Genomic DNA, 20,194 nt, shown 5'->3' on the forward strand with positions numbered 1-20,194 from the left:
TTGATGTTGGAAGATGGTGGGTGAAAAAGCAACAGAACTTTTCTTGGTTACCTTCATATTTAAATTTAAGAACTTGTATACAAAACCTATCTACACAAGATTGATTTTCTTTGAAATTTCACTTAATTTCTTTACGGTTTCCTGACAAAAATATTTATTTATTATTCGTGACTTAAAAAATCATAATTATTTTATTACACTGAGTAGAAATAAAAGAGAGAACGAATGAAATCCAAATTGAATAAAAACATTGTTTCTCACCAAATTTTCCATCCTCTATGTCTTTTAAAACACTTGTTAAGGCATATAAAAATATACTGTACTTGCAAATCAGTTTAGTACCTTTGTTTTATGGCTGTATTTGTAATACCTTGTTAAAACGTTTGTCTTCAAACTGTCAAATATAAATCGCAGTAAATTGTGTAATCTGCTGTCACAAAAAAGTATCCTATTTTTCCATCGGTATAAGGAAAAGACACTATACTATTTTTCGATCGGTATGGAAAAACAATATTTCTCCATACTATTTTACCGTAAATTATTAATTGTCAATAAACTTTGTTACTTTTAAATGAATGAAGCGAGATAATTTCACTATGATGTTTTAAAAGCTGGTCATTTGGAGGGGCCAGGAAACCATTTGGGGGGCCTGGCCCCAATGGGCCCCCCGTAGCTACACCCCTGCCCCGATTAGATGCTGAAACTGCCTTCTTCTATTTTTCCTTTTTTATATGACTTTAAAACGTTTCACATTTCAATTTCAACTATTGCATCAAAGTCCCATTATACACAATAGTATTCTACGAAAGTGACTTAACTTTGACGAAAATTCTTGTAGGTGATATCTTTCAAATTTTGGCGGTCTTTATAGTGTCTGTTTTCCATACCTCTACAACAACAAACCCTTAGGGGAATTAGAACTGATGTTAACCCCAACATTATAGCCAAAATACAGTTAGATGTTCTATCTTACGGTGGCAATTGAAACTTCCTCTTTACAGTTCATGGTTTTACTGACAGAGGACTTTGAAACTCTTTTCATACTTTGTGCAAAGTAATCCCTGATGTACAAAGTAACGCCATCTTAGGTAACTGTTATTGTTCGCAGTATTCAAGATATAAATATGTCCAATCACACTTAGAAACTTTCCACAGTGCTGACCAACACATTTGGAGAATTAAAGAGATTAGGAGAAATAAAGGTAGTCATGGGTGGTCTTTCTCGACATAAATCGACGTCTCCCTTAGCCTAAAGGACATAAGCGTAGGACGTGGAACTGAAAGATATCATTTTCCACATACGCCGTTGCTAACTTCACTAACGAGTTTCTAAATCCAAAGTTAGCATCATGCGTTAGTCAAACTCTAATGTATGACACTCACTGCAGAACACGCTCCAAACAATAGATTAATCTCAAAGTAGAGATTTTTTTTTTTTTCATCAAATCTACAGCAAAAGCCTGTTTCAGTGTTCCACAGGCTTCCCAAATGTCGTCTGCTGGTTGAAATATTAAGTGTAAATTAGGTTGTTAAGCCCAAGTATGTTATAAAATAGAGGATCTGCACATATGCATCTTCAACTATTAACTCAATAAAGCCAGAAACCAACCGAGCATTGGCACAGCAACAGAATCTGATTGGCAACTCTCGTTTCCGCTATGAATGTTGGCTCAAAATATTGCAAACTTATTGGGCGGAGTGGGAAGAATAGGAGTGGCGAAACTGTGTCGTGTGGTTTCACGATTTTGTTGTATAGGCACACCCTCCATTTTATAACATCCTTGGTTAAACTCAAACTAAATGAAGAAATGAAGGACTAATAGCGCTTCCTTTAATCTTCTTCTGATACTAATTAGACGCAAGAACGTTGTAAAACGGCACCAGCAATTTACACAAGTAATAAGTAGTGTACAATCAGCAATAAAACTACTGGACTCGGTCTAGTGGAATTTCAGTGGTCAAGGAGCAGAAGTTTTTACTGCTGACTGTACACTACTAACATGTATGTGTAAATTCCCGATAAGTCTTTTCCAGTACGTTTGGCAACGCCTTTGCGTTGAGTGTAGAACGTATCTGAAAAAGAAGACAATCGAAAGCGCTATTAGCACTATCCTTCATTTCTTCTTTTAGTTTGTGTATAGTACTAAGGACAGACGCCCCTCCCTCCCCCTTGCTCTTTGGAGTATTAAACTGCATGATTGTAAGATTCAAGCGTTCATTGAATTTACATCAAAATCGGGGAGAGGAGAGGAACAAAGGAAGAATCAATGTGAAAGTGCTTTGTATCTAATTAATTGTTTTAAGGCACATGTGTGTGTGAATATGTATATATTTTGCATGTGCTTCTTGTGGAACGAGAAAGAAATCGAAAGAAGTCCTAGTTGTACATTGACCAATAAGTAAGTTGTGTTTTATTAATGCAAATAAAGTTAACTGGAGGACATTTTTGTAAAGATTAGTTGGTGTAACAGGAACCAATTTTAACTTTGTCAGTAAGACTAACCTTTATTAGTAAGTCCAGTGAAAATACAGTACGTTGTGATTGATTGACTGCTGTTAAGTGTGCTGTTCAGGTAATGTTTTGGTTTTATATTTTAAATTACAAAATGCTGTTTAAAATGTATAAATTACTGATAATTTCGATTTTAGTTTTTGTTTAATATAAAAGCAAAGTAGGATGTTAGAACATGCAGGCTAAGTTTGAAATAATAATTTTTGAACAAAATATAATTCCGTCACTAATTTTCTTTTTATTGTTCACTGAAATACTTGCCCTAGGTGACATGATAGTAGGCCTACCTACCCCACTTATCACAAATTTAAGTTCAAGTGGGCTAACAGAAATATTTGTTAGAAAATTAAGATTCTAGCATAGTTTTGGAATTGGGGAGGCCAGACTTTTTTGAGATAAAATTTCTTACTTTCTTCGTATAATTTCTGTATTTTTTGTTGGTTCTGGTTAGGTAAGATTAGATTAGTTTCGTTTCGGATAGATTGAGTGAATTTGGTATTGGGCCCCGAAGTTCCAAAATTATCCCAAGATTCTTTCACGATGTGCGTATAAATACAGCGTCCAAGCGTATACTATAAAAAATTTGAAGAAAACCCCATCCTTTGCTATGTGACTACTAAAAAGCATCAATGCTACCTAAAGAGTTAGGGTGGGGGGAGCTTTGGACTCGCGAGGGGTTGCGCCTCTACGGAGCAGGCACGTTAGCGACGGTGAGTATGCGCCTAAGCGAGTATAATGGAAACTGTTTCCGGTGTTAATAGATGCCTTACCTGTCGGATGGCTTTATCATAGATTGTACAGTAGGATAGCTTAAGTTAGGTTAGATCAGTAAAATATCTTAGTACATTAGGTTATGTTAGTGCTTGTTCAAGGTATTTTCTTTCCTTCTCTTCGGAAGTTGGGTTCCTGAAAAAAAAAAAATTAGTGAAAGAAAGTATTGCGCTTTTTTCATTTAACGTTTTCCATTTTCTTTTTCCACCAAAATTCAAGAAGTTTTGTTTTTTTTCATTTCTTTCTCACTTAGTTCCCTTCCATTTACATGAAAGCCTAGCCTCCAAGCTAATTTAACCAAATTTCCTTCCTTTTTCATTTTATCGTTCCATTTCCATTTTCCCCTGATTTTTAGGGTTTCTTCACATTTTAACAATAAGTGTTCTAGTGTTTCATCATCTTTAAAACATAGTTGACATTTTTCGTTCAGTTCTTTAATTTTTTTCAATCTTACCTCTGTTTCAAGGCTCCCTGACCTGGCTTTGAAAAGTAAAACGCTTCGTAAATCATTATTCATATAATTTATTTTCTCATAACGCTTTTTATATGTGTATATTCCTTTCAAACTGCTCTTATTGACAACTGCTTCTTACCACTTTTCCTGCGCTTTCTCTTTAATTGTTTTTTCTGTGATTTTTTCCAATTTTTATAATTTTCTCTGTGCCAGCGGGTAGTTTGATCCTACTTTCTTTCTAATTTCCTAACTCTCCTAAACTAGTGCTGTTGAATTTTTGTGACATTTGCGGTTTTCGGTTTTTGAGAAAACCGGTTTTCTGAAAACCGAAAACCGCAAATGCGGTTTTCAAAACCGAAACCGCAAATGCGGTTTTCAAAACCGAAACCGCAAAAGCGGTTTTCAAAACCGAAACCGCAAAAGCGGTTTTCGAAACCGAAACCGCAAAAGCTCTTTTCGAAAGCGAAAGCCGCCCGAAACCGTGTTTGCGGTTTTATAAGGGATTGCCCTTTTCAAAGCAGAAACAATGTTTGCTGTTTTTAATTACACCTTTTAACAATTGAATGGGTGAGTTGAAAAAGGAACATATTCCAAAAACCTCAACTTCCAAACACTGGGTGGAAACATGAAAAAATTCCAGAAATATCTTCGATTTTTCACACATACGTTCCCGTAGACTTCAGTAAAGATGACCTAAAATTAATGAATGCGTTCCTTGTTCCTCTCAAGCGGTGTAGGTACATATAAAATGAATATAACCATCCCAGTTTAGCTTGCCTATTTTCTGGAATGTGTACCTTTTTCAACTCACTCGTTCAATTGTGAAAGCATCTATCGATCGAGACAAATAAATTGATTTATATGTGTTTTAACTTTTTTTTTTTGCTCCAAGGCTATTATGGTAATATGTGCAGCACAGTGCGAAAGGGATAGTTCGATGGTTGTACAAGTCACAGTTAAATTAGGGTTGCCATATTTTAAAATCAGAAAAGTGAGGGTTCTAAACCGTAAGTATTGATGTGAACTTCCGTGTTACAAATACTGACCTGCGATCCTGTCTTTTTTTTTTTTTTTTTTTTTTTTTTTTTTTTTAAGTTATTTCTTTGATGACACTTCCAATGTACTTTTCGGCTGCAGGGAAGCAAACTGGATCCCACCTGATTTTCATATATGTTGTAAATTAGACCACAAGGAACACGAATATGAAGGAATTTTGACATTTCGAATGTCGGAACTCGAGATATTCGAACATAAATTGACCATGGAAGCAAACTGGACTCTACCTGATTTTTATATATTTTGGAAATTAGACCACAAAAAACACGAATATGACGGGAATTTTGACATTTCAAATGTCGGAACTCGAGATATTCGAACATAAATTGACCATGGAAGCAAACTGGACTCTACCTGATTTTTATATATTTTGTAAAGTAGACCACAAGGTACACGTATCTGAAGGAATTTTGACATTCCGAATTTCGGAACTCGAGATATTCGAACATAAAGTGAACACGGAAGCAAACTAGACCCCAATTGATTTTTATATATTTTGTAAACTAAACCACGAGGAACACGAATCTGAAGGAATTTTGACATTCCGAATTTCGGAACTCGAGATATTCGATCATAAACTGACCAGGAAGCAAAAAGGACCCCATTTGATTTTTATATATTTTGTAAACTGGACCAAAATGAGCAATAATCTGAACGAATTTTGACATTCTGACTTCCCGAACTCGAGATACTAGAACTTATACAGTAGTTTTATGTAATATGTAAAAAAGTAACGAAGAAAGTTTTGTCGCTTTTTGACCTATGACTTAGAGCATTGATATATCACCTAAGACGTACCTGGAAGATCAAAAACAGTACCCATCAGTATCAATGACTTTCTGCCAACGTTTGGGATGGGCATGGATTCCTTCGCGGTAGAACTTGGTTTGCCGTGAAGCGAAGAAGGTATCAAGTGCATTTAGCACCTCTACTACGGAGTTGAACTGGAGTCCTCTAAAGTGAGTGTCCAAGGAAAGGAACAGGTGATAACAGGACGGTACAATGTCCGGACAGTATGGCGCATGCAATAGTGTTTCCCATCCAAAGCGTAGGATGGTGTCCCGGCTCATTCTAGCTATGTGGGGTATAGCGTTGTTCCGTAACGGGGGAGCCCCATAGCGATTGAGAAGTGTTGGCTCCAGGGTTTTGAGTTTTTCTTGAACACGGCTCAACTGCTGACAGTAGACAGTTGCATTGATGTTCTGCTCTGACCACCCGGTAGCAGTTCCCGATGCACGATGTCGTGAGCAGTCCACCAAACACACAGGAGGACTTTCTGCTGCATTGCTGATTTCAGCTGTTTTGGAACCAGTTCATGGGATTTTAACCAATGATGACGACGCCGTGGAGCTTCGTACAGGACCCACTTCTCAACACATGTCAACATCCTGTCCAGAAATGGCTCCTTCCTCAGACGAGACAGCAAAGAATCACAGGTGTCTGCACGCGTAGCCTTCTGGCCCGGAGACAAATCAGTGCTTCCCAAATTGATAGAGGTGCTGGCGAATGGTTTCTCCACTAACATTGAATATTAGCCCCAGTTCCTCACATGTCTGTCCACAGTTCGGCTCAACTGCTACCTGAAGATCCTCATTTTGTACATGTGTTGGTCTTCCGGCACGTGTGGTGCGTCTTTCGTGAGTGTTTCGTCACCGTTCTTAAACTTGTTAAACCACCCTTGCACTGTCTGCGTAATCACGACACCTTCACGAAAGGCCTGAGGTATCTTCCGCTCTGCTGCAGTGGTGTTCGATCCAAGTTTGAACTCGTATAGCATACACGCCCTTATGACGCTCTGTGGAGGTTCCATATTCACTCAGTTCTTACACAAATTCACGTTGTAACTGAACTGCCACAACCAGGTAGAATATTGGATATACCCACACCAACAACTGACCTTCGCCTTATATCCATTCGCATTCAACTCACGGTATGAAGGTCAATTGAACACAGACTTCCACAAAAAGCGACAGAACTTTCTTGGTTACCTTTATATATCTCACAGAACATAATATGTTTCGTATAGAGAATATTGTGTTTTTTCATATAGATAGATAGCGTCTATATTAAACTTTAAGTTTTAATATCTCGAGTTCCGAAACTCGGAATGTCAAATTTCCTTCAGATTCGTGTTCCTTGGGTCTAATTTACAAACTATATAAAAATCAGGGGAGGTCCAATTTGCTTCCCTGCATCCTACTTTTCAAACGAAACAGTTTTCCAGAGTGTACATTTTGCTTCAAACTGAGTTCTGCCCTGGCTAAGAAACGTAAATTCGCTTCTATAAGAGTCTTGAAAGTTACACTTGAAATTGTCTTTCGGCATTCTTGTAGCTTATGAAGGCATGATTAATTCAAGTATGTTTGTCACAACATCTACAAACGAATATTCATTCGTATAGAACTTCCAATACATTACATTAAAAACACATGAACTACACAAAGAAAACCATTGTGCATTAGAGCAGATCTCTTATTAGCAAATGATTCTGCACACGTGCACTGCTCAGATAGCCCAGAGCCTGAGCCTGAGCCTGAGCCCGAGCGCGAGTCCAAATTTAACTCAATCGCGATTGAGATTGTCAGAGGTGTAACGGTTTACGTTGAATGTACCATACCAACTAAGTCCTCTTAGATTTTTCTCCAATCCCAAAAAGCGGGTGGTTTTTCGTGATTAAGATATTTTTATTCGGGGGACGAATATAGAACCTGAAAATCGGGTGGTACCCGCTAAAATGGGGTAATAAGCCAACACTAAGCTCAATAGAAATGAGGTATATCCCTATACACATGCAACTCATGAAATTCAATTTGAAATATCATACACTTAGACAGACATCTTTTATATTATTATTACTCTTTCCCCTTGTTTTTAAAAATAGTACTGCCACTCTTTCTTTTGTTAACAAAAAGGCACCACCTCCCTTTCTTAATAAAAAAGAAAAAAAGAAAATCTCTATCTCAATACACAATTTTATTGTTGATTTGTTGCCACTCCGATAAATGTGAATGTTGTGGTTTTGCATGTGTTGACTGGCTTATTATCGCAAGTCCCAGACACCTGCAGTAGTTTATACGTGAAGGAAACACCGATCATATTTTATTCCATCTTTTTACTTCCCAATAACGATAGCCGTGCCTCTTTGAGAAATTGCAACTTATTTTTTTATTCTGCCAATTGTAAAAGTATATTCACCAAGAATTTTCCCACACTTTAAGACATTTTAAGAAAAAATATCTTTTTTTCCTTCTGCAAATTTTGATCATTTTTTCCCTACGCCGAGGGAAATTTCCCTCCATCTGGCAACTGTGAGCCGGAGTGGGGACAGATTCTTTGCTGTTTTCTCGTCGTTACTTGATATTAGTGCTGTCGTATTTTTGTGACATTTGCGGTTTTCGGTTTTTCAGAAAACCAATTTTCTGAAAACCGAAAACCGCAAAAGCGGTTTTCAAAACCGAAACCGCAATTGCGGTTTTCAAAACCGAAACCGCAAAAGCGGTTTTCGAAACCGAAACCGCAATTGCGGTTTTCAAAACCGAAACCGCAAATGCGGTTTTCAAAACCGAAACCGCAAATGCGGTTTTCAAAACCGAAACCGCAAAAGCGGTTTTCAAAACCGACATTTCGGTTTTATGAAATTTCACTTTTTTCAAAAACCGGTTTTCGGTTTTTTCAAAAACCGATTTCGACAGCACTATCCTAAACCATTTTGTGGTCTCCCCTTTTCTCATATGCTTCATGCACAACTTTTACTAATCTTGTTTCTTCAATAAATTTTAATCTTCCAAGATATTTTACGTTACTCATAACTTCTTTTTTCAAAATCACTCCATTTCATCTCTCCTGTTATTGTTACATTTGCACTTAATTTATTTGCTCCTAGGGCAAACCTTCCTATTTGATTTTGTGCTTTTTGTAATATATTCCTGGGTTTTTCCGTTAAAGTTATTAGTTCATTTGCATATGTTAGTGCCGGTAGTGCTACTTGTTTCCATAGTATTCTTGACACCTCATATCTGTTGTATGACCACATTGCTTTATTTTTTATAATTGCTGTATATTTTTGTTGTTTATTTTTCAGTTTTTTCTCGTTCAAGTAAGTATTGTTCTCCTTCTTCAAGTGTAATTCCTTAAAGTTATATTTTTTCAGTCCTGTTATGTTTCCTGCTTGTATATTTTGATCCTCTATGTCTCCACTAAAAACCATGAACTTGCTTTTTTCTTCGTTTATTTTTAAACCATTTTTTTCTCCTTTCCTAACTACTGTATCTAACATTTCCTTAATGTCTTCAATATTATTACTCATCAATGCTACATCGTCCGCAAATAGAGTGCCAGGGATTTTTCTTACTTTTTCTTTTCCTTACAATCTTAATTCTATTCCTCTGTTTGTTTTGATCAATGCTTCTTCCATTTCATGTATGTATATCAGGAATAGAACTTGTATATTGCATTTACAATGACATTCCTGTTTGTCATTATTCTCATATTTCGTTTCTCTCTGCAATCATTCTCAATCGCAAACGTTATGCTACCCAGAATTTGTTTTTGATTACGTACGTTATTATAGCTCTTCAAATTGTGTAAACAGAAAAATAAAAACGAAGTGTTCCAAGGTATACTTCTGTAATCTATTCTTCACTTCCGAGCTTTTGTGTTAGCAAACCTATCCCCGTGTAACTTTGTGCCTTGTTTTTGTCCACGGATGTAAGTTATTTAAATCTATTTACAGGCTTGTAAAGCAATGTAATAAATGCCACTTGCCCATTGTGAACTCAAAGCGCTGAAAACTTCAGTTGAGTAACTTTCGTTTTAAACCTCTTTCATACAATATTAACATTTGATCCTTACGCGTTTGTTACTATAAATAATGATTTTAACATTGACACTATAGATTTTCTGTTTTAATTTTGAATTTTACTTTAATAGTTGCACTAGTTATGATTCCTTTTCTATTTCTTTTTTTTTCTTTTTTTTTTTTTTTCGAAAACTTCTCAAACCGTGGCTTTCGTACTAATTATGAAGATAAACGGCAGAGTCCATGACCCAGAGGCGAAATTAAGGGAATTAGGACAAAATAAACTATTAACCAAAATACCACTTGCATAAAAGGATTTCTTCGAATAATCCACATTATAATATAATAGTGTGTGTGGGGGGAGAGCAGTTCTCTCCACACACACACACACCCGAACGTATATTATGTTAAAATATTTGTCATTGGAAGAAATCCTTCAACACAAGTGAAATTTATTAATTTCGAATAATTAATATACCCATCGCGAACAAATAGATTGCAGAGAAGAGCTCACTGTATGCCACAAAAAACATTTTTAACCCATAAAACCCAAATACTTATGAATCAAGAAATACAACACTTAAAAAAACTATAAAATGTACGCAGAACACACGATGTGTAAAGCAATATATTGCCATATATAAATACTTCGACAGATTCACACAATACGGTCGCATACCACGTCTACCACCAATGAACAATTCACCATAGACTCCGATTACGAAAATGAAACTAAATGAAATTTCGGATAAAATAAAAAGTTTACTAAAATGAAATTTGTGCATGTAAAGTGAATCAAATAACAAAACTACTACTTTTGTCTAAAATTATAATTAAAACCTTATTACTGGTATTTGTGTAAAACAATAGACCTACAGGGGACTAGTGTAGTGAAATAAACAAATATGGTAATGGGCTGTTCAAATATCAAAGTTCGGTGTTCTTAGTTTCGGTAATAATATATTTCAACGATTTAAAAAAAAAAAAGCCAAAAACTGGAAGAAAAGAATAAGGGACGAAACAGAACTAAAAATGGTACGTAAAATATATTTCATTAGTTTTATAAAGCGGGATCTGTGTTCTAGAACCATAGGCGGAGTTAGGAATTGGTTGGGCGGGGGGGGGCACGGCTAGTACAAATCAAAATTGAAGGATCTTATAAGTAGAATTTTTGTTTTTTTTGTCAAAGTTGGGGGGGGGGGGCAATGCCCCTCCATAGCTCCGCCCATGTCTAGAACCTTCCCAAGATGAACGTTTACACTTCGGTCTTGGTATTTGTTTCCTGTATGTAAAAACACTATTCATTGCCTGTTTAAAAATTTTCTATTTACATTATTTACACTTCAAAAAAATAATGGTTACAAAATAAAAGTTACTTTAATTCAGTAGAAGTTAAAGTTTATTACATTGTTCCAACTGACTAAAGTTTCTGTTATCCAATTTTAATACGGGTTGTCTTGTTTATTCTAATGAAGAAAGATTCAGAAACATTCACATCAATGTTGTTTGAGCAAGAGTGTACGACTTCGGACTTCGACTTTGTCTACTTCATGGTCTGTTTTTTGCAGATGTCTGTTATTAAGCTTGGTATCTGCCGATTCTTTGTGTACTAAAATATTTAGATAGATTTCATTCCATTTTTGCTATTTCTCTCCTATAAAGCAGATATGCAGAATTTGTTGTTCTGATGCTGTATATAAATGTCTGAGAAATTGAGTTTTTTTCTTTTCTTTCAATTGTGAATTTGTTTTCGTGAATGTTGTTAAATTCTTAAATTAACTCTGAAAGTGTGCTATCTTCTCTATAAAGTATTAAATAGTCTTTTTTTTTAATAAATTAAGTACACTGTCCAATCTGACAGATAAAATACCTGGTACACTGTCAATGTACACAATAGTAGGGCTACAGTACATTCAAAACTTTAAGTGTAAAATCAGGACTTTCAGACTAAATCGGGTGCTCTAGACTTCGTCTGTTGCTTCCGAAGTCCGTAAAATCGAGGGACGTGTGTAAACTAATACTAAAAGAGGCATGGACTACAGTTACTCAAACAGTGAACAAAATGACAAGTGCGTAAGGCAGAGATTAATAAATGTAACTAATAAATAAACGATAAGAATTATGTGCACACTACCTAAAACCGCTTATTTGATCAAGTCACTCCAAACACTTCAGGCCGGAATGAAGCTTGTTACCGGCCCCAACCGGGGAACCCAAGACCTATTCGCATGGTGAAGAGCAGCTGGGTCCATCTTTCTATAGGCCTGTATCCTATTTTGCCGGATCTTACAAACTAGTTCAGACTTGTTAATAATGTGTATAAGTGTGTGTAGTGTATGTGTGAAAGTGTACAAGGTTAATATGTAAATTGTATGTTAATCATGGGGGCCGCGGTGGCTCAGTGGTAGAGCGTTCACCTCTGGTGTTTGGGGTCCCGGGTTCGATCCCAGCCCCCGCCAAGTGAACTTTGTGGTGGACAAACACCGTGTGCGTGGGTTTTCTCGGGGTTCTCCCTTTCCTCCCACTTTCTTCATTCCACCATTTCATTCATCACTCATCATCACCGTCTCCTTTAGCCTAACCGGCATAACCGTGGGACGTAAAACTCAAAGATTTCATTTCATGTATGTCAATCATGAATATTATCAATAAATGAAGAACGAGGTGGGTGATAAAGGCGATCTAAATAGAGCTGTAAATTATTACCATTCAGGGAATACCTATGTAGGCTTTTGTGGTTCAGGTGCTTTAATTTATAATGAGAACTGTACAGTCATTTCATTACTGTAACACAGTGATACATAAGGTGAAAAAGACTACTAAATATTTGTATCCTCTGATCATATAACTAACTAACTAACAGGGTAGATTGATTTAAATCACTTGATTTTTTAAGTAAAAATCTTTGATTTAAATCAAATTCCGAAATAAATTAATATGAAGTGCAAATAAGTGAAATCCTGTTTCTGTTCTGTTATCTTAATTATGGAAGATAATAATCATAATATAATGAGGCTCAGATGTGTGTACAGTACAGTTTGAAAACGCGTGTTTCATGCAGAGGATGATTAGAGAAAATTCCGTTGTGAACGGGTAACGGGGCAATCGTGCTTTGTTCTCTTCGTAACATAGGATAAATCGTTAACTCATTCCACCGGGGAAGTCACCATCGACATTTAAGAGGAAAATTCCTTTGTGTGCGCGTCTGTTTATTTGTTCCAAGATAATAGGGGCATATTTAGAAGGGTTCTATCATTTCGCGGAATATTAAAAATTTTGCACATTTTGTGTAACTTTAGCCGAATTTTACGTATTTCGTGCCAGAAGCTAGTTCTGGACCACCTGATTTTTTTTTTCTTTAATATGTCCCTGCTGAATATCAATAACTTTTGTGAAAAAAAAAGCGCCACGTTGATAAACTTTACTGTACTTTTTCTTTAATGTTTAAGAAACATTGTTTTGAGATTGAAGTAAGTTAATTTAAAAGTCAACCCCCAATACTTTCACTTAAATGCCAGAATTAACATTTAATATTAATTCCTAATGTTTTTTCTTTAGTTCGCGACTTGCATTATACGAGGAGGCAGATCATGATTTTTTTTTTTTTTTTTCACCCTTCTAACTAACAGCATAGGTTTTAAGGAACTCGAAGTCTCATAATCCAGCAACAAAGCCTCGCCATTGGATCATGTTCTCTACCGAGCCAGTCTAATCTGGATTGGTATATATCCATCTCTGAAAATGAGGGCCACGGTGGCTCAGTGGTAGAGCGCTCACTTCTGATACTAGGGATCGATCCCAGGCCAAGTAAGTATGTGGTGGACATCTCGGCTTCACTCGTTTCCTTCCACATGTTCATTTCATCAGTTCTTTTCTAATCATTCATTTCCATTAATTGTCCGTCTCCTATGTTTTAAACGGCATATTCGTGGGACGTAAAGCTAGAAATTTCATTTCCATCTCCAAAAATCCTATTTCCGCCCATCCTCTTAATCTTTCCAAAGGCTTCCTGATTAAGTAGAGTCTTGTGCATATTTCCCATACGAGGAACGTTTCTTTTCAAATTGCTTTCATTTTATTTTAACAAAATTGTGACAAGAATATTTGTAGCGAAAAAGAGATGAACAAACTGGTTAATTCGAATAACCATTCTATTTTCTGTGAATCTTTCCTAAGCAAATTTTTAGCATGTAATAATGTCCTTAAGCATAGAACAAATGTAAAAAAATCCCCAAGACCACAAATGTTTAGAAAACATAAATTTAAAGTATATACAAATATAAATTCCTATCAAATATTTGTCTAAATTGAGACAAATTTAGAAAAATTTTAAATTTTGTAAATGAATTGTGAAATTTCCAGCAGTGAGAGCCACGGCCGACATAAAAAAGGAAAAGCTTTTTTAAAATGTATGACACAGCCGTCCAAGGCACAGGAATACGAAATACACCACCACAGTTGTACAACACCAATACGTATGCTGAAGTAACGTCTAAGTGCCATATTCTAATTATTAATACAACTGAATAAGTAAGAATTTATCCCTTTTCCCCGAACAGTTGTTGACGTTTCACTTTTTTGCATCGACTACGATGACTAGAATCGAAGCACTCGCATGTGAATTCAGTTTTGTTAAATTGCTTAGTAAGATAATGAGGATGTATGCCAAACTATAATAACTCCCACGTAAGCATTTGAGTAATACCCACTCCCAGAATTTCAGCGTTAAATTTTCACCATCATCAGTACATTTTTTTTAAACTAAGTTACTTGAGGATGAGTTACAGAGATAAATCATCTCCTCTTTAAAACTAATGTTGTCTATTAGCAAAGCATTGCACTTAAGTTTCTTTACTTTGTATCCTGTGTTATTTTTCCATTACCTGTGTCCAGTTCTTAAGTGCATAAACGCGGACATATTGTACACCTGTGCACAAAGGAATTTGTAAATCATTCCACATTACTTTAGTTCTAAATGTGTATCTGTTCTCAGTAGTTGGGAAATATTAACATCTGTGAAAAATTGATTGATGAGTCAGAACCAGTCGACTTAAATAACTCGTAAATTTGCCATATTATTTTCCATTCCATATTAAAACACAGCTTTCACTTTTATTTTAAGTCGACCCATTATTGTTCTACGCGTACATACAACATTCCACACGACATGTTCCCGAAAGGCGCATTTATAACTGTTGTACGGTACCTCTAGTGAAATATTAAAACTTGATACTTTGTGATAAATTGCTGTTTTAAAGATCAAGTGATGTGTGTAAAACAAACACCATTGGAATACCTTATAATTTCCTCAAATGTTGAAATTCTGCTCTTTTTCCTTGTCATTCAGTTTTCTAGAAAATTCAACTTATCGTTTATTTTGCTTAGCCTATGCTTTACTATCTTCCACTTTCATTACTATTCGTCAGTTATTCCGTCAGCATTGACATTTATCCTAGATTTTTTTAGTCTAGTAAAATGTAATTTATAAACATGGAACAGTATGGTGTTCCATAGTTCATGTGATAATTTAAAATTAGCACATAGAGTAATTTCAAAAACAAGTATAAAATAAAAGTTACTTGCTTACTGTGTTACTGCTTCTTTTCCCTATTATTCAGTTTGTATATTCTCTTGATTAAATTGTTTTTAACTAGTCATATCGCAGTATTTAAATCTATATTATAATAAAAGGAAGTGAAATTTTTAAAGTTTCTCTGGTATAATTCGTAGGGTAATGGAATTGGATATTAAATGCAAGTGCATGATAATGAAGCAGCTAGTATAATGAAGATTTTGGAGAGAAGTAAGAAAGCCTGTGGATACAATGTGCTCGAACACAGCTCTTCTGGTCTGAGATGGAAATGAAGGTCTTTCTCTGAACATTATCTTATTTTATATACGTATATTGCAGTAGACGAATTAGGAAATGATTTACTTACAGAACATAGATAAAAGATAATCACTGACAAAAGAAGGTCCACTACAGACGTTTTAGCTAAATGCTTCATCAGATGGAGTAAGAAGCAGGAAGAAAAGAAATAATAAATACAAAAACAGCTGTAAAATGGGTTGCGCTCTGTTTAGTACAGGATCACGCTTCACACTTGCTTTTCTGTTTATATTTCTTTTTTCTACTTTTTCCTCTTCTTATCTAACGAAACTGTTAGTCAAAGTGCTTGTAATGTGTGAGATAATTTTCTCTTACTTTCTGGTAGGTAATTAGATTATAATACCATAGTGCTGTGAAAATACCATAGTAGGTACCGCTATTTACTTTGAACCAGATAAGTTCTAAAATGTTGGTTAATAATTTATAGAAAATACATCCTACTATTTTGTGTATTATTACTCACTAAAACTTCCTCTAGCAGAAAAGGACACGAAACTAGGTATACCCTATGTATAAAAATAAATAAATAAAAACTGCATCCACTTTTTTATTTAAACCCAGCTTTTAAATGTATGCACTAAAGTATTTTCGACTTGGGATTACTTTGAACACTACATATATATTCCTAACACTACATAATGGGATTCCTCACATTAAAATAAGAAAAAAAGTTCATATGGACCTATGGGTAAAAGTGCATAGTTTCAGAGCTAGGGCTGTCCAAATTCGCGCAATTTCAAGAATCCCCATTTCTAATTCGAGAAACTGTGGATGCTGATCCTTATTAGCGTAAAGGAAGTCACGCATACACAATCCAAAAATGCATATTTCATCAATTTTCAATGGGTGTGCAGGGTATTCTGTACAGGGTATAATTCTCAAATATGCTTTCAATAGAGTTTTCAGATATACCCTGATTTCAAGAAGGGTCCAAAGTAGGCATCAGGTAAGCCTTGACAACAATGGACATTCAGTTCTTCGGAGGAAAGTCAGAAGTGTTAGGAACCTCAGCTCCATGCTTTTTTGTGTTCGGAATAACGTGCGATGCGATGTATTGCGTCATGGTATATTTCACGTTTTCTTCACTTATAAGCGTGAAAGAAAACATCGGAGCATGCTTTTTGTCGAGTACGAGAGACCGTGCTGTTGACGATCCCTAACACTTCCGACATCGCGCCAAAGGCTTCCATGTTCACTGCTGGTAAAGCTTATCGTTTGCCTACTTTGGACCAATCATAAAGTCAGAGCATATCTCAAAATTGATTGATTGCAAGTCTGGGAATTTCATCTTGCAGAAAATACTATTTATACCCATGGAACATTACTGAAATGTGCATTTTTCGACTGCGTATGCATGACTTCCTTTACGCTAATAAGGCCCTCCATCCACACAGTTTTTCGAGTTAGAAATAGGGCCTCTTGAAATTTCGCTTTTTCGGGATTTTGGACAGTCTAGCTCTGAAACTATTTACTTTTCCCCATATGTACATAGGAACTTTGATTTATTTTGATGTAAGGAATCACCTCTTACAATTTGTTGGTGTAGTTCATTAACACTATATATATATATATATATATATATATATATATATATATATATATATATATATATATATATACAATATAGCGTGATTCAAAATGATGTGAAGGATAAGAAAACGTTCTATAAGTGATAATACTCTATCATCAATGAAATCTTCAAGTTCAATATTGTCCTCAAGTTTTGTTTAGAACGAGCGTAGTACTAGTTTAAAATTTATCCGCTAGGTGGCAGAGTGATTAGTTCCAAGACTGCTGCCTGTGGTACAGAGAGAGCGTTTTGCGTTCTACAGTTTCACGTTTGTCAGTCTGTTAGTTCAACGCGAATTCCGCGCAAAATTTTATAAAGATCCACCATCAAAGAACTCTATACGTAAGTGGTATGACAAATTCAACAGAACGGGATGCATTTATAAAGAAAAATCTTCCGGTAGGCCGTCAACTTCTGAGGCAGATGTCGAAAGGGTTCGAACTAGTTTTCAACACAGGCCACAAAAATCAACAAGGAGACTTAGCAAAGAGCGATTTTTTTTCTGTGGGGACATCTAAAAGACATTGTCTACAAACCCCCTCTACCCCAAGATGTGAATGAACTGAAAGAGCGCATCACTGTTGCAGTGCAAACTGTTGATGCAAACATGTTGTAACGGGTCTGAGCGGAATTGGAATACCGAATAGGTGTATGCAGGGTAACAAAAGGGGCCCACATAGAACATTTGTGATGTACTATTTTCATTCTTTTGTACAAAAATTTGGAGAGTTTTAGCATTTAACTGTAAGATTTGAAGCTATTTGGATGATTAATAAAAAAATTTATAAGGAGTTGTAATCGTTCACATCATTTTGAATCACGCTGTATATATATATATAATATATATATATATATATATATATATATATATATATATATATATATATATATATATATATATATATATATATATATATATATATATATATATATATACCATTAAATACAACATAATTCTATTTTCCAAACCAGAGCAAAAAAATGTAAAAATTTTTTTACAAAGCCTTTGAAAAGATGATCATATCATATTCTTCTTATTAGAGAATAAGTTCTTTTCTCAAAGTAAGACCCAGACTTTTTGAAAGAATGTCAATTTTCATAGCGTTATTTTCAGATATCAGCTCATTGTCTAATTTCTCTAGACACACAAGACAAGGAGCAGAATACGCGGTGTAGATCAAAGATTCATAAAAAGTTTAATCTGTTCCCACTGAAGAAACCGTTGCCTGAGATAGGGCACATTTGATATAACCATTGCCATTCTCTCTCATCCTCACCTGGTTTCCTTCCTTTCAAGTGTCCCGCTCCTCGTAAAAACAGATGATTCGGAAGTCTGATTGACAATACCATATTGAACCAAATAAAATATTCCCTCTCAAAAACTTGCATCTACGACGGCGACAACTTTTTTTCTGACTGAGATAGGAACTGTCACTTCCTCCCCGTATATTTAGACAAATTTATCTTTCAACTTAAAAAAAAAGCATCTAACTACTGCGACGAATAACTTAAACTTTCAAAGGGAAATAATAATAATAATACAAAAATAACATAGTCTTGGCCTAGGGCTTTACCTGAAAGTAACACTTTTGTGTTCGTATCTTAAAACTTGTTACAGCTTAAAGAAATATGTAATTAATTACACGGTAAAGGTAGGAAACTGTAATTAATGGCACGTCATAGTGATAGAGTATGCTACGTTGATTTATAATCTTAATCTCGTGCCCATACATATACATGTATACAAAGCTTACTTGTTCTTTTCTTCACAGATGGGCCGCGATGGCTTAGTGGTAGAGCGTTCACCCCTGGTGCATGGGGTCACGGGTTCAAAACCCTGCTCCCGCCAAGTGAACTTTGTGGTGGACAAACACCGTGTACGTGGGTTTCTCGGAGTTCACCCGTTTCCTCCCACTCTTCATTCCACCATTTCATTCATTTCTCATTATCACCGTCTCCTTTAGCCTAGCCAATATAACCGTGAAACGTAAAACTCAAATATTTCATTTCCTTTTTCATAGACATAGTGATACATCATTATTTATTTATTTAACAAATTTCCAGGTTAGGAGCTTGCTTATCTTTCCCATTGCGTAGGGTTAAAATTGGTCAAGAATAAGGTGAGTTGGCCTTTAATTAAAAAAGAGAAATAATATAAATATCGTAAAAGTTCTCCGATCTTTGAGTGTTCATTGTGTGAGACTTAAAATTTATCCTTACTGTTTAAGGCTGAAACAAATCGGAGACCCATCTTAAGAAAGAAAGAAAAAGAAAAAAAAAATACAAAACTCGAACTATTGAACTATCTCTTTGCTAATAAAATATTTTCATGAAGTATTGCATGTGCTTTGATCGAGGCTTTTATTGTAGTTTATTCCTTGGGGTTGACATATTTCAATAGAAAAGGCATGAATTTAATTCCCCTGACTAAAAGAATATATTCCGTGATAAATTTCACCAACTTCTATGAAACATGACGTGTTCTTTCTTCGAGGCTTCCTAGTATGGCTAATTTCTTTGGGTTTACATTAATCGTGGGCATGGGAGTCAAATAACCTCTCAGCTTCAAGAATATATATCAGAGTAACCTTCGTTAAAGTAAAAGGAAGAAGTTTTATGAAACATTGCATATGTTCATTTGCAGGCTTAAGAATTACTCTTCATGGTAGCTGCGAAAATTGTTCAAGGGTAAACTGGTGAAAATTTTTAAATGAAATATAATTTCTGTCTCATTTCTACAGTGCGTGGTGGCATCACTAGTACGGTTGTATATCTCATAAACATACATACTCAGAAAACAAGAAATATAGACGCTTAGCTTTCAATTCGCGAACAACTACTTATTGACTGAGTGTAAAGAAGAAGAAGAAATTACGGGAAAACTTGAGAGACTTCCAGTTATGTGTCTTTTTTTTTTTTTTTTTTTTTTTTTTTTTTTTTTTTAATGTTTTATATCCATGCTGGAATGTGTATAGATTTAATTGCGATTTGATGCGAAATACAGGAAACACATTTTGAAAATACAATATTCTTATCTTTATATATGTGGTCCAAAGTGGGCACGGTGACTTAGTGGTAGAGCGCTCATATCTGGTGCGACGGGTCTCTGCTTCGATTCACGGTCATGCGAGTTTGTGGTGGAC

At 35.4% G+C, this 20,194-nt stretch overlaps 1 protein-coding gene across 4 annotated transcripts in view; it reads left to right on the plus strand.

The window, feature by feature from the left end:
* The first annotated feature begins 2,119 nt into the window (after positions 1 to 2,119).
* The window catches only part of Yod1 (Yod1 deubiquitinase), a 36,842-nt gene continuing 18,767 nt past the window's right edge, over positions 2,120 to 20,194 (plus strand). The window contains exons 1-2 of one of the 4 annotated variants that reach the window (XM_081749170.1): positions 2,120 to 2,573; positions 15,322 to 15,458. In XM_081749170.1, coding sequence (XP_081605296.1) covers positions 15,447 to 15,458 — 12 coding nt within the window. In that variant the 5' untranslated portion in view covers positions 2,120 to 2,573; positions 15,322 to 15,446. The remainder of the gene's footprint in view (positions 2,574 to 15,321; positions 15,459 to 20,194) is intronic. The other 3 variants (XM_081749171.1, XM_081749172.1, XM_081749173.1) reach the window with 3 other exon arrangements.

This window comes from Thermobia domestica, chromosome 2 (genome assembly GCF_964235325.1).
Source record: "Thermobia domestica chromosome 2, izTheDome1.hap1.1, whole genome shotgun sequence".
Taxonomy (NCBI): domain Eukaryota; kingdom Metazoa; phylum Arthropoda; class Insecta; order Zygentoma; family Lepismatidae; genus Thermobia; species Thermobia domestica.